At 45.8% G+C, this 12773-nt stretch overlaps 1 protein-coding gene across 13 annotated transcripts in view; it reads right to left on the minus strand.

The window, feature by feature from the left end:
* The window catches only part of LOC124036294 (AP2-associated protein kinase 1-like), a 53344-nt gene that overhangs the window by 27614 nt on the left and 12957 nt on the right, over positions 1–12773 (minus strand). For all 13 annotated transcript variants that reach the window (XM_046350680.1, XM_046350675.1, XM_046350678.1 and 10 more), the window contains exons 2-11: positions 7121–7239; positions 5268–5376; positions 4998–5140; positions 4553–4674; positions 4305–4386; positions 4012–4144; positions 2256–2359; positions 1595–1674; positions 1344–1498; positions 767–939 (exon numbers count right to left, since the gene is read on the minus strand). In XM_046350680.1, the coding sequence (XP_046206636.1) occupies positions 767–939; positions 1344–1498; positions 1595–1674; positions 2256–2359; positions 4012–4144; positions 4305–4386; positions 4553–4674; positions 4998–5140; positions 5268–5376; positions 7121–7239 (1220 nt within the window). The remainder of the gene's footprint in view (positions 1–766; positions 940–1343; positions 1499–1594; positions 1675–2255; positions 2360–4011; positions 4145–4304; positions 4387–4552; positions 4675–4997; positions 5141–5267; positions 5377–7120; positions 7240–12773) is intronic.

Consider the following 12773-nt stretch of genomic DNA (forward strand, 5'->3'; position numbering starts at 1 on the left):
GAGGGGAGGGGTCTGTTATCCCTCCCTGTCCCACAAGGCAACAGGCTGCCAGAGGGGAGGGGCCTGTTAGCCCTCCCTGTCCTACAGACCAGCAGGCTGCCAGAGGCTGCCAGGGAGGGGGGCCTGTACAGACCAGCAGGCTGCCAGAGGGGAGGGGCCTGTTAGCCCTCCCTGTCCTACAGACCAGCAGGCTGCCAGAGGGGACGGGCCTGTTATCTCTCCCTGTCCCACAATGCAGCAGGCTGCCTGAAGGGAGGGGGGTAACTGTGGGCTCAGAGTCAGTCAAGTGCAGGTCCTGTGGCTGCAAGCTGAGGGGGTGCTGCTGATTGGGGGGAGGGGAGAGGTCTGCCGCAGGGCCAGCTGGCTGCTTTTGCAGGGGAGCAACTGCAGCCACAGGATTAGCTTTGGGCTGCACAGCCACAGAGCCCTGGAGAATCGGCATGGGAGGCATAGTATTCTGTTCCGTGCTTTTCATGAAAGTTGTCATTTTTGCAGTTGGATTTTTGTTAAACATGACATGTCAGTGTATTTTAATGAACAGATCAGATGGGAGTTCCTGGAAAGTCAATAAAGTTATTCAGTTGGATTCAATTTTCATTCAAAACCACAAGGTCATTCAGAGGTCCTGCTAAAAGTGCACTCCATAGAAATATCATAAGAAGGTAATAAACGGATACATAAAAAACAAATGACTTAATATTATTGGCAAATAGTAAAAAGATACTCTGATATGTTAAGAATCCCAACCACAAGGTAATATGCCCACCTGGTTGGTCTGCTGCTGTGGGCTGAAGAAGGCTGCAGTCTGCTGCTTCATGAAGAGACCCTGCTGATGCTGGGGCGTGGCCATGGGCTGCGAAGGGGCGGTCTGAGCCAGTGGGGGTGTGACCTGCTGGACTAATTGGACAGCAACTGCAGGCTGGGCGGTGCCTAAAACACCTGTAGTACAGGGGAAAAGATGCTTGTCTTGGAAGGGTGACATAACAATTGACTAAAGCAGACAGGCTTGCAGCTACTATCTGTCTCTATACAAGCAGATGGACAGAAGGGCTCAGAGAGACTACAAGGGCTCCAAGGGCTCATTAATAGACTATTAAAGCCTTGTCCGGACAGACAAATTGAACCACTGGGATTACAAGGCCATGTTATGTCAGCCAAACACTTGGAACAGTTCAATACATCAAGCTCAATACAGGATGTCTAACTTGGTGAGTGTTTTGTTACAGGATAAGAGACTTCCTCTGCTAGCAGGCCTCACCTCTCTGCTCACCACATCATCAGGTCCTTGTGGTTCAAGCTTTGACTGAGAAACAAAGCAGGTACAGAGGGTAGTTAATGCGTACCTATGGGCTGGGACCCTCCTGCAGCCATGTTGGGTCTCTTGCGTGGGGTGAGGGCCGGCTGGATGGGCAGGATGCCTATGGACTGGGCCCCTCCAGCTTTGGGGCGTGAACGGGGCGTGATGGACGTCTCCATTGTGGGGACAGGGTCTGAGAGCCTGGGAGGGGAGAGGAAGGGCAGGCCAGATTATCCTTTGCCGGAGATTTACATCTGTAACTATGAAAAAGCCCCGTTTTTCATGCCCCTCACTTACCTGGCTTTGGATTGACTCTTTTTGGCCACAGCGTCGCTGGCTCTGATAGGTTCAGGGAGTTTTGTAGGAATAGGAGAGTTCTGTGAAGGTGAGAAGAGTTTCAGTATTATGCTTATATATGTTACTCAATTTGAATCAATCAGCTTCACTCTGATTTCTAGTGTAATGGTTTTCCTTTTGTCACAGCGAGGCAACAAGAACCCTTTATCATTATAACTTCTGCATGACATGACTGCAGCAATGTCATGATCAGTTAAAGATTCCATGAATCGGCCTTGAATGTCCACTGGGAATGACGTCTGAAATGTGCTGTGTCAGATGATTGAGTGCTGACATTGCTCCTTCAATGCAAAGCAAAGGGGCCTGGGGGATGGAGGGCAGCCAGCTGGCAACAACCACAAAGCTCCTTGTTCCCCCATCCTCTGGCATTTTTCACTAGACTTATGTTGCTTTCCAAAAAGATTAGACGTGAATAAAACTTTAGTAAAATGTGGAAGCTTATTACATTTGAAATTAAATAACATTACATCTGGCATTTGAGGGCAAGGTAATAATTCAAATAAAGTTAAACATTTTCGCTCTTTGAATTATTTGGTTGTAACCTTCGTCTCCGGGGAGATTTTCTAGTCCTGTTGTCGTTACTGAGGGTGAGGTGACTTACATGTACGTTCCGGATGGGGCATTCTATCCCGGCCAGCCTGAAGGAGAAGTGGGACACTTGGTAGATATCTGGTCTCAGCTCTGGGTCAGGCTCCAGCATGTATCCTGATGAATGGAAGAAAACATGGTTGGTAATTATGATACTGACACAGTGCATTTGAAAAATATTCAGACCCTTTGACTTTTTCCACATTTGATTACGTTACAGCCTTGATTAATTGATTAAATAACCCCCCCAAATCTACTCACAATAACCAATAATGACAAAGCAAAAACAGATTTTTAGAGAAATGTGCACATTTATTAAATATAAAAACAAAGTTTATTTACATTAGTTCAGACCCTTTGCTAAGTGACACGAAATTGAGCTTAGGTGCATCTCGTTTCCATTGATCATCCTTAAGATGTTTCTACAACGTGATTGGAGTCCACATGTAGTAACTTCAATTGATTGGACATGATTTGGAAAGGCACACACCTGTCAAAATAAAGGTCCCACAGTTGTCAGTGCATGTCAAAGCAAAAACCAAGCCATGAGTTCTGAGACAGGATTGTGTCGAGGCACAGATCTGGGGAAGGGTACCAAAACATTTCTGCAGCATTGAAGCTCCCCAAGAACACAGTGGCCTCCATCATCCTTAAATTGAAGATGTTTGGAACCACCAAGACTCTTCCTAGAGCTGACCGCCCAGCCAATCTCAGGAGGAGGAGAAGGGCCTTGGTCAGAAAGGTGACCAAGAACCCAATGGTCACACTGACAGAGCTCCAGAGTTCCTCCGTGGAGATGGGAGAACCTTCCAGAAGGACAACCATCTCTGCAGCACTCCACCAATCAAGCCTTTATGGTAGAGTGGCCAGACAGAAGCCGCCACTCAGTACAAGGCAAATTACAGCCCGCTTAAAGTTTGCCAAAAGGCACTTAAAGGACTCTCAGACCATGAGAAACAAGATTCTCTGGTCTGATTCACTTTGGCCTGAATGCGAAGCGTCACATCTGGAAGAAACCTGGCACCATCCCCACAGTGAAGTATGGTGGTGGCAACATACTGACTGGGAGACTAGTCAGAATCGAGGGAAAGATGAAAGGAAGTACAGAGGACCTCAGACTGGGGCGAAGATTCACCTCCAACAGGACAACGAGCCTAAGCACACAGTCAAGACAACGCAGGAGTGGCTTTGGGACAAGTCACTGAATGTCCTTGAGTGCCCCAGCCAGAGCCTGGACTTGAACCCAATCGAACATCTCTGGAGAGACCTGAAAATAGCTGTGCAGTGACGCTCCCCATCCAACCTGACAAATCTTGAGAGGATCTGCTGAGAATAATGAGAGAAACTCCCAAATACAGGTGTGCCGGGCTTGTAGCGTCATACCTAAGAAGTCGAGGCTGTAATCGCTGCCAAAAGGTGATTCAACAAAGTACTGAGTAAAGGTCTGAATACTTATGTAAATGTGAGATTTCAGGTTATTTTATTTTGAATAAATTAGCAAAAATGTCTAAAAATGTGTTTTTGCTTCATTATGGGCTATTGTGTGTAGATTGACGAGGGGAGAAAAACTATAACGACAAAACATGAAAAAAGTCAGGGGGTCTGAATACTTTCTGAATGCACTGCATATTTCTCTCTGTGGACTAAAGGACTTGCATTGTGTAATTGAGAAGGGGCACAGAGAGAAAGACAGAGACAGAAAGACAACTCTCTTAAATACAAATGCATGGACCAGTCAGTAGGAGTTGACAGGGAGGATGGCTACTCACTGATGAGGCAGTGCATGTCCGGGGAATAGCGGGAGTTGTCTGGTATAGTGAAGCTGCCGTCACAGATGGCCACCTGGCTCTCCCCAAATGGCAGGGTGAAGTAGCACAGTTTATACAGTAGGCAGCCCATAGCCTGTAGAGACAGCACAGTGGACATCGGCACACCTTTTATTACCTCAAAACTTGCAACCCAGCAAGTCAGTTACACTGTACTTGGCATCACGCCAACATAACTCTAGTGGAGAGAAACCAGTCATAATCTCCCATGTCGATTCAGTAGTATGCCAACTCACCCAGATGTCTGCCTTTGTAGTGATGACCATGCCATTGTAAAGGTTGATCATCTCTGGGGCTCTGTATGACAGAGTAGTGTACCTTAAGATGGGAAGGGAGCACACTCATTTAGGAAGGACTTCAAAGGGCACAGTAAATCCACAACATCCCAACCTGTTGTACTTGTTGGTTCACGAGACTAAAACTATCAAACCACACCCATGAGTTCAGTGTTGTAGCTGAGGTGAAGCTCTTCAGAATCACTCACTTCTTGATTTCCTCCTCCACCAGTGGAACGCCCTCTGCCTGAGGGTCCTGGAAGCGGTTGGTGGCGCTACCAAAGTCACACAGCACGTAGTGTCCCCGGTCATGGAGCAGGATATTCTCCACCTGCAGGAGGTCGACACACAGATGACTCCTGAGACAGGTGACTCCTGAGTTGCTCTTTGAATGGTGTGTAACATATTTATACACTTCATGGTTCACTTCTCATGCTGCAACACACATATGCAGCTAGGACATGTATTAAAGACAAACAGAGGGCAAGTGTGAGTAGGGTGTCGACTCTGAGGGTGTGTGTGTGTGTGTGTGTGTGTGTGTGTGTGTGTGTGTGTGTGTGTGTGTGTGTGTGTGTGTGTGTGTGTGTGTGTGTGTGTGTGTTGTGTGTTTGTGTGTGTGTGTGTGTGTGTGTGTGTGAAGACAAGTGCTCGTGCCTTGAGATCTCGATGGATGATTGGCGTCTTGCACTGGTGGAGGCGGGCCACAGCCTCGCAGGTGTCACAAAAGATCTGCAGCACTTCTGCCTCAGTGAAGCCCGTTTGCAGACGCTGGTTCATCAGGTTCACCACCTGACCGCCTGTAACAAACCAGGGAGGGCTTACAATGGGTTTGGAAACTAAGTAGATATGCTCCTGTAATGGTATGATGTTTGTACACGAATGAAACTACAAAAGTTATTGATAAGGAAAGAGGGGCAGAATTACCACGACAGAAGTCCATGAGGATGAGGACCTCCCAGACATCTCCTGATCCCACTGCAGTTATACTGGAGTCCAGGAAACCCACAATGTTCCTGTGGCCCACAAGGTCCCTCTGCACATGCACACACACAAAAAGAACCTCATAGGTCTCTGGTTTGCTTTCAAGTTCCAAACAGGCTGCCATAACAATGGTGATCTTTGTTTGATTTTTGGATTGCCCAAGTGTATTCTGCTTCTGCTCGCTGACTATGAGGATCTGCCAAAAGGCTGGAAGTAATAGGGTTGTTCCACAAAATGGGTGCCTTTTGGACATGCAAACGTTTAAGAAATTCACTTTAAAATATATCTCCTTTCAACATTTCAATTGCATGGAGGATATGTTGAGTTTACGGAAAAACAGATTGTCCAGTCTCGGGTATTAAAATCCTATAAACTAAGAGCATTTTATCTGCAGTTGTACCACACTGTCAAAACGGTTACAGACACTTATGTAACCGCTTAACTATTATATAAAAGCATGTTTGAGATGAATCCCAAATGTTCTCATTGATCAAGTATCCCTTGTACAAATAAACTTCCATATAATATCATATGGATAAAGTTACAGTTGGGCCTCTAACAGGGTTGACAATAACACAGTTTAGGTTTAAGATCGGCCATTACTCCTCATGTGGTGAAGAGAATGGGACCACATGGTGTTCATAAAATTAGGAATTATACACAAGACTTACTTCCTTTTCCACCATGCTGTTCATGGTGGAAAAGGCCCCAAACAATGTCACCTGCTGTGAGTCAAATAATGGTCCATTATTTTAAAGGAATATTGTTTGCATAACAGGGTTGGCCTTAAAATGAGGGACATACGTAAATGCATCACCAATCACATTAATAGCAATAATAACCTTCAGAAATGACTGTCAAAGCAGCAAAAATAAATAGGCCTTTATAATTGTGAAACATGGAGACATTTTGGGATTAAGTGAGTTGAAATCTTCCTAGAAGTGACAGTGTTGATGGAGGGACATGTCAAAATGCTGAATTGTGGCACTTTAGCAAGCCTTAATTCATACAAAAAATCTGATGTATTGAATTCTTCATGTGGTCTATATTATAGTGCACTTCATTTAATTTAGTAACCGGAAGGTTGCAAGTTAAAATCCCCCGAGCTGACAAGGTACAAATCTGTCGTTCTGCCCCTGAACAGGCAGTTAACCCACAGTTCCCAGGCCGTCATTGAAAATAAGAATTTGTTCTTAACTGACTTGCCTAGTTAAATAAAGGTAAAATAAAATAATATGACAGGCATTTTAAAATTCAATATTGGTGCATAATGTCTACTTAAAAGATCAAAGGGAGGCAAAAGGCACCCATTTTGTGGAACGACCCAATAATGATAGCCATCCTGTACCAATTATGCCCCACAGGGTGTAGCTGCAGGGGCTGGTTATCTTACAGCATGGCTCCAGTTAGGGAACTGAGGCCCAAGGGGCTGGGAGAGTTTATCTGCATGAAGTCCAAATCAACATATTCAGCAGCAGGCTCTAATGGAGTGAAGAATGTATGACTCAGTTACTACACCCCCCCTATATCTATATATATTTGTTTAAGTTAGTCTTGTCGACCCTTCCCTTCCATAGTCAGCAATATCACCTTCCCATATCACCTTTTCCAGAATAGAAACACAATCCTATTCTTTCATTTGTGTCATTTTATCTATGTGGTTCTACATCAGCTTCACTACAGCGGCACAGTGATTCGCCCCCTTTGTGAAGTCCATTTGTCTGAGAGAGCCTGTGCATTATAAGGTAGACTGGGTGACAGACTGAGCAGAACTCCAGCCCAGAACCAGTTCTCACCATGATCTGGATCTCTAGCTTGCAGATATGCAGGTCATGCTCATTGTTGACGTACATTCTCTTCAGGGCACAGCGGACCCCCTGGTGGGTCCGCACCAGGAACACAATGGCAAAGCCTCCTAGAGAGAGAAAGATGTCAGCATTGACCTGTGACAGAGTGGCACAGCAAGAGAATACAATAAACACAACAAGACACCAGCTTAATATGGAGCAACAAAAATGTGTTTCGTGACACTGGTTTCCCCTCAAGCCAAACGGCTAAATGACGTGCTTTGCTTCAACAAGTATCAGTAACAGTGACTGAATTAGCCCTGCGTCATAGTCAGTCAGCCTGGATGAGTCAAAGTTGCTGATACTGTAGTGGCTGACTGTGTGCAGAACAGAGCAGGCCTCCTTCAGTCTGTCCATTACCTCATCCTGATAGCAGCACACCACCCTGGCAACGTTTGTCCTCTCTGTCATATAAACACACACACTGTATGACCCCAGATCAACAGTGGCAGAGCAAGCTGGGAATAAATGCTGTGAAATCTGTGTTAAGTCAGAGGGGTGGATGAAGCTGTGGTAAAAGAAGGCTCAACATAGCATTGGTGAGTCAGCAGTAGAGATGAGAATCAGAGGAAAACTGCAGGTAGCGTAGCAGCCGCACTGTGACTGGAGAAGGTGGAGAGTGTGAGTCCATCATCCGACTATTAGAGGCACATTGTGCTGACACATTGGGCAGCCGGCACGGCTCCAAAACAGCCCTTTTGTCTGGGCCTCTCCATTCCTCTCCCTCTTGCCTGCTAATTCAAACATATGGAGACACACAAAACCATGAGTGATTGTGTGGCTGGCTGTGCACACTATTTGTTTCTGGTGACCCAGGAGGCAGTGCTGGCTTGCTGTGATCCATGAGTGATACAACACTGGTCTCTTTCATGTACACACCATTCACACAGTGAGGGGGCTGGCTCTGCCTACATAAAGAATAACACCAAAGGGCAGGGTTCAGCAGAAGCACTGTCTGGAACCAAACACACTGAGCATGTATTTTAGCTAGAATTATCTCACATTGTTCAAAGAGAAAAAACAGTTGTGTATTATGTTGGTGATGCAGATAGTGTTTTGAAGGACTGGTGGCTCTACAGTGTTATTGCAGCACAGCGCTGTAAGATGTGGGTAGTATTTGTGTCTGATTACAGGCTAGTAGAAGGTGAGCTAATGCTCTGAGGGTTTGGTTGAATGCTCTGCTGGGCTGCTGCACTAGGCTCAGCACCTCCCGGGCTGGCCTGCATCTGGCTGGCACACAGCCTCCACTGGCTGAGCTGGAGGGTTCTGATCAAAGCAGAAGCAGATATGGGCCAGGATCAAGTTTCACTAATCTGAATAAGAAATTCACATCCTATTAGTAGTTCTCAAATCAAATTTGATTTATGCCGAATATACTGTGAAACGCTTACTTACAAGACCTTAACTCCTATTTTTCTTAAAACTGCATTGCTGGTTAAGAAACAATATGTACAAAATAAAAGAGTAACAATAAAATAACGAGGCTATATACAAGGGGTACCGGGTCAATGTGTGGGGGTACAGGTTAGTTGAGGTAATATGTACATTAATTTGAAATATATTTCACCTTTATTTAACCAGGTTGGCCAGTTAAGAACAAGTTCTCATTTTCAACTGCGAACTGGCCAAGATAAAGCAAAGCAGTTCGACACATACAACAGAGTTACACATGGAATAAACAAACATACAATAGAAAAATATATATACAGCATGTGCAAATGAGGTAGGATAAGATTGCCACCATGGCAATAAATAGGCCATGGTGGCGAAGTAATTACAACAAAGCAATTAAACACTGGAATGGTAGGATGTGCAGAAGATGAATGTGCAAGTACAGATACTGGGGTGCAAAGGAGAAAGATAAATAAATAGTATGGGGATGAGGTAGATTGGATGGGCTTTTTCCAGATGAGCTATGTACAGGTGCAGTGATCTGTGAGCTGCTCTGACAGCTGGTGCTTAAAGCTAGTGAGGTAAATGTCTCCAGCTTCAGATAATTTTGCAGTTCGTTCCAGTCATTGGCAGCAGAGAACTGGAAGGAAAGGTGGCCAAAGGAAGTGTTGGCTTTGGGGATGACCAGTGAAATATACTTGCTGGAGCGCATGCTACGGGTGGGTGCTGCTATGGTGACCAGAGATAAGGCGGGGCTTTACCTAGCAAAGACTTATAGATGACCTGGAGCCAGTGGGTTTGGCAACGAATATGTAGTGAGGGCCAGCCAACGAGAGCATACAGGTCGCAGTGGTGGATAGTATATGGGGCTTTGGTGACAAATGGATGGCACTCTGGTAGACTACATCCAATTTTCTGAGTAGAACGTTGGAGGCTATTTTGTAAATGACGTCGCCGGGTCAAGGATCGGTAGGATAGTCAGTTTTACGAGGGCATGTTTAGCAGCATGAGTGAAGGAAGCTTTGTTGCCGAAATAGGAAGCCGATTCTAGATTTAATTTTGGATTGGAGATGGTTAATGGGAGTCTGGAAAGAGAGTTTTTGTCTAACCAGACACCTAGGTATTTGTAGATGTCCACATAACCGTACAGAGTAGTGATGCTAGTCAGGCGGGAGGATGTGGGCAGCAATCAGTTGAAGAGCATGCACTTAGTTTTACTAGCATTTTGAAGCAGCTGGAGGCCACAGAAGGAATGTCGTATGGCATTGAAGCTTGTTTGGAGGTTTGTTAGCACAGTGTCCAAAGAAGGGCCGATGTATACATTATGGTGTCGTCTGCGTAGAGGTGGATCAGAGAATCACCAGCAGCAAGAGCGACATCATTGATATATAAGAGAAAAGAGTCGTCCCGAGAATTGAACCCTGTGGCACCCACAGAGACTGCCAGAGGTCCGGACAACAGGCCCTCCGATTTGACACACTGAACTCTGTCTGAGAAGTAGCTGGTGAACAGTCATTTGAGAAGCCAAGTCGAAAGCATTGGCCAAGTCAATGAGGACGGTTGAAAAATACTATCTTTTATCAATGGCGGTTAAGATATCGTATAGGACCTTGAATGTGACTGAGGTGCACCCATGACAAGCTCAGAAACCAGATTGCATAGTGGAGAAGGTACGGTGGGATTTGAAATGGTCGGTGATCTGCATGTAGGTCCGGGTAAAGTGAATAATAAACAGCGAGTAGCAGCAGTGGGGGGGTCAATGCGAATAGTCTGGGTAGCCATTTGATTAGCTGTTCAGCGGCTTTATGGCTTGGGAGTAGCTGTTGTTTAGCAGCCTTTTGTACCAAGACTTGGCGCTCTGGTACCGTGCGCGGTTCGGTAGCAGAGAAAACAGCCTAACACTAGGGTGGCTGGAGGCTTTGGCAATTTTTGGGCCTTCCTCTGACACAGCCAGGTATAGAGGTCCTGGGTGGCAGGAAGCTTGGCCCCAGTGATGTACTGGGCCGTACACACTACCCTCTGTAGCAGTTACCATGCTCTCGATGGTGCAGCTGTATAACTTTGAGGTTCTGGAGGACCCATGCCAAAGCTGCTCAGTCTCCTGAGGGGGAATAGTCATTGGCGTTCCCTATTCACGACTGTCTTGGTGTATGGACCATTGATGTGGACACCAAGGAACTTGAAGCTCCACTACAACCCTGTTGATGAGAATGTGGGCGTGCTCGGCCCTCCTTTTCCTGTAGTCCACAATCACCCCCTTTGTCTTGATCACGTTGAGGGAGAAGTTGTTGTCCTGGCATCACACTTCCACACTTTGACCTCCTCCCTATAGGCTGTCTCATCGTTGTTGGTGATCAGGCATACCACAGTTGTAGTGTCGGCACGCTTAATGGTATTGGAGTCATGCTTGGCCAAGCAGTCATGGAACAGGGAGTACAGGAGGGGACTAAGCAGACACACACAAGGGGCACCCGTGTTATTGATGAGCGTGGCAGATGTGTTTTGTCCTACCCTTACCACCTGGGGGTAGCCCGTCAGGAAGTCCAGGATCCAATTGCAGAGGGAGGTGTTTAGTCCCAGGGTCCTTAGCTTAGTGATGAGCTTTGTGGACACGATTGTGTTGAACGCTGAGCTTAAGTCAATGAACAGCATTCTCACATTGGTGTTCCTTTTGTCCAGGTAGGAAAGGGTAGTGTGGAGTGAGATTGTGTCATCTGTGGATCTGATGTGGCAGTATGCAAATTGGAGTGTAAATGTATTTGGCTAAGGTGTATGTAAACTTCCGACTTCAACTGTGCGTACGGTCACTGTGTGGACAACGTCATGAATGCAGTTATTGATGAAGCCAGTGATTGATGTGGTATACTCCTCAATGCCATCGGATGAGTCCTGGAACATATTCCAGTCTGTGGTAGCAAAAAAGTCCTGTAGCTTAACATCTGCACCATCTGATCACTTCCATATTGAGCGAGTCACTGGTACTTCCTGCTTTAGTGTTTGCTTGTAAGCAGGAATCAAAAGGAAAGAATTATGGTCAGATTTGCCAAATGGAAGGCGAGGGAGAGCTTTGTATGCATCTCTGTGTGTGGAGTAACGGTAGTGTAGAGTTTTTTTCCATTTTGTTGTTAGAAATTAGGTAAAACGGATTCAAGTGTCCCTGCATTAATGTCCCCAGCCACTAGGACCACCACCTCTGGATGAGCATTTTCTTGTTTGCTTATGGCTTTATACAGCTCGTTGAGCGCGGTCTTAGTGCCAGCATTGGTTTGTGGTGGTAAATAGACAGCTACGAATAATCTAGATGAGAGCTCTCTTGGTAGATAATGTGGTCCACAGCTTATCATTAAATACTTTACTTCAGGTGAGCAAAACCTTGAGACTTCCTTAATATTTGATTTTGCACACCAGCTGTTATTGGCAAATAGACAGACTGCAACCCCTCGTCTTACTGGAGGCAGCTGTTCTGTCTTGCCAATGCACGGAAAAACCAGCCAACAGTATATTATCGTCGTCGTCGTTCAGCTACGATTCGTGATACACAAGACATTACAGTTAAATGTCCCATTGGTAGGATAGTCTTGAACGGAGCTAACCCAGTTTATTCTCCAATGATTGCACATTGGCCAATAGGACGGATGGTAGAGGCGGGTTACCCACTTGCCGACAAATTCTCACAAGGCACCCGGTCCTACATCTGAGTCTTCTCTTCAGCCGAATGACGGGGATTTGGGCCTGGTCGGGTGTCGGGAGTAATTAATTTGCGTCCGACTCGTTAAAAGAAAAACATCTTTGTGCAGGTCGAGGTGAGTAATCGCTGTTCTGATATACAGAAGCTCATTTCAGTCATAAGAGACAGTGGCAGAAACATGTACAGAATAAGTTACAAATAATACAGAAAAACCCCCCCAAAAAATAGCACAATTGGTTAGGAGTCCGCAAAACGTCAGACATCTCCTCCGTTGAGTCCCATCTTCTGCATCCACACACAAGCACCATAAACACTTCACAGTGGCTCCTCACCCTGCACCATACAACAGGCTTGCCTGTACTCATTAATTTTGTAGATTATGCTTTAAAAAAGGGGCCTTCATGCTCTGGGCCGAATACAAACTGGGAGATGTCTGTGTATGTGAATGCAGAGCACCTGCAGTGTGTAAAACAAGCAAGGTCCAAATCAAGCCTTTGAGAGCATTTTATTGGACAACTGCTT

Source organism: Oncorhynchus gorbuscha, linkage group LG05 (genome assembly GCF_021184085.1).
Source record: "Oncorhynchus gorbuscha isolate QuinsamMale2020 ecotype Even-year linkage group LG05, OgorEven_v1.0, whole genome shotgun sequence".
Lineage (NCBI taxonomy): Eukaryota > Metazoa > Chordata > Actinopteri > Salmoniformes > Salmonidae > Oncorhynchus > Oncorhynchus gorbuscha.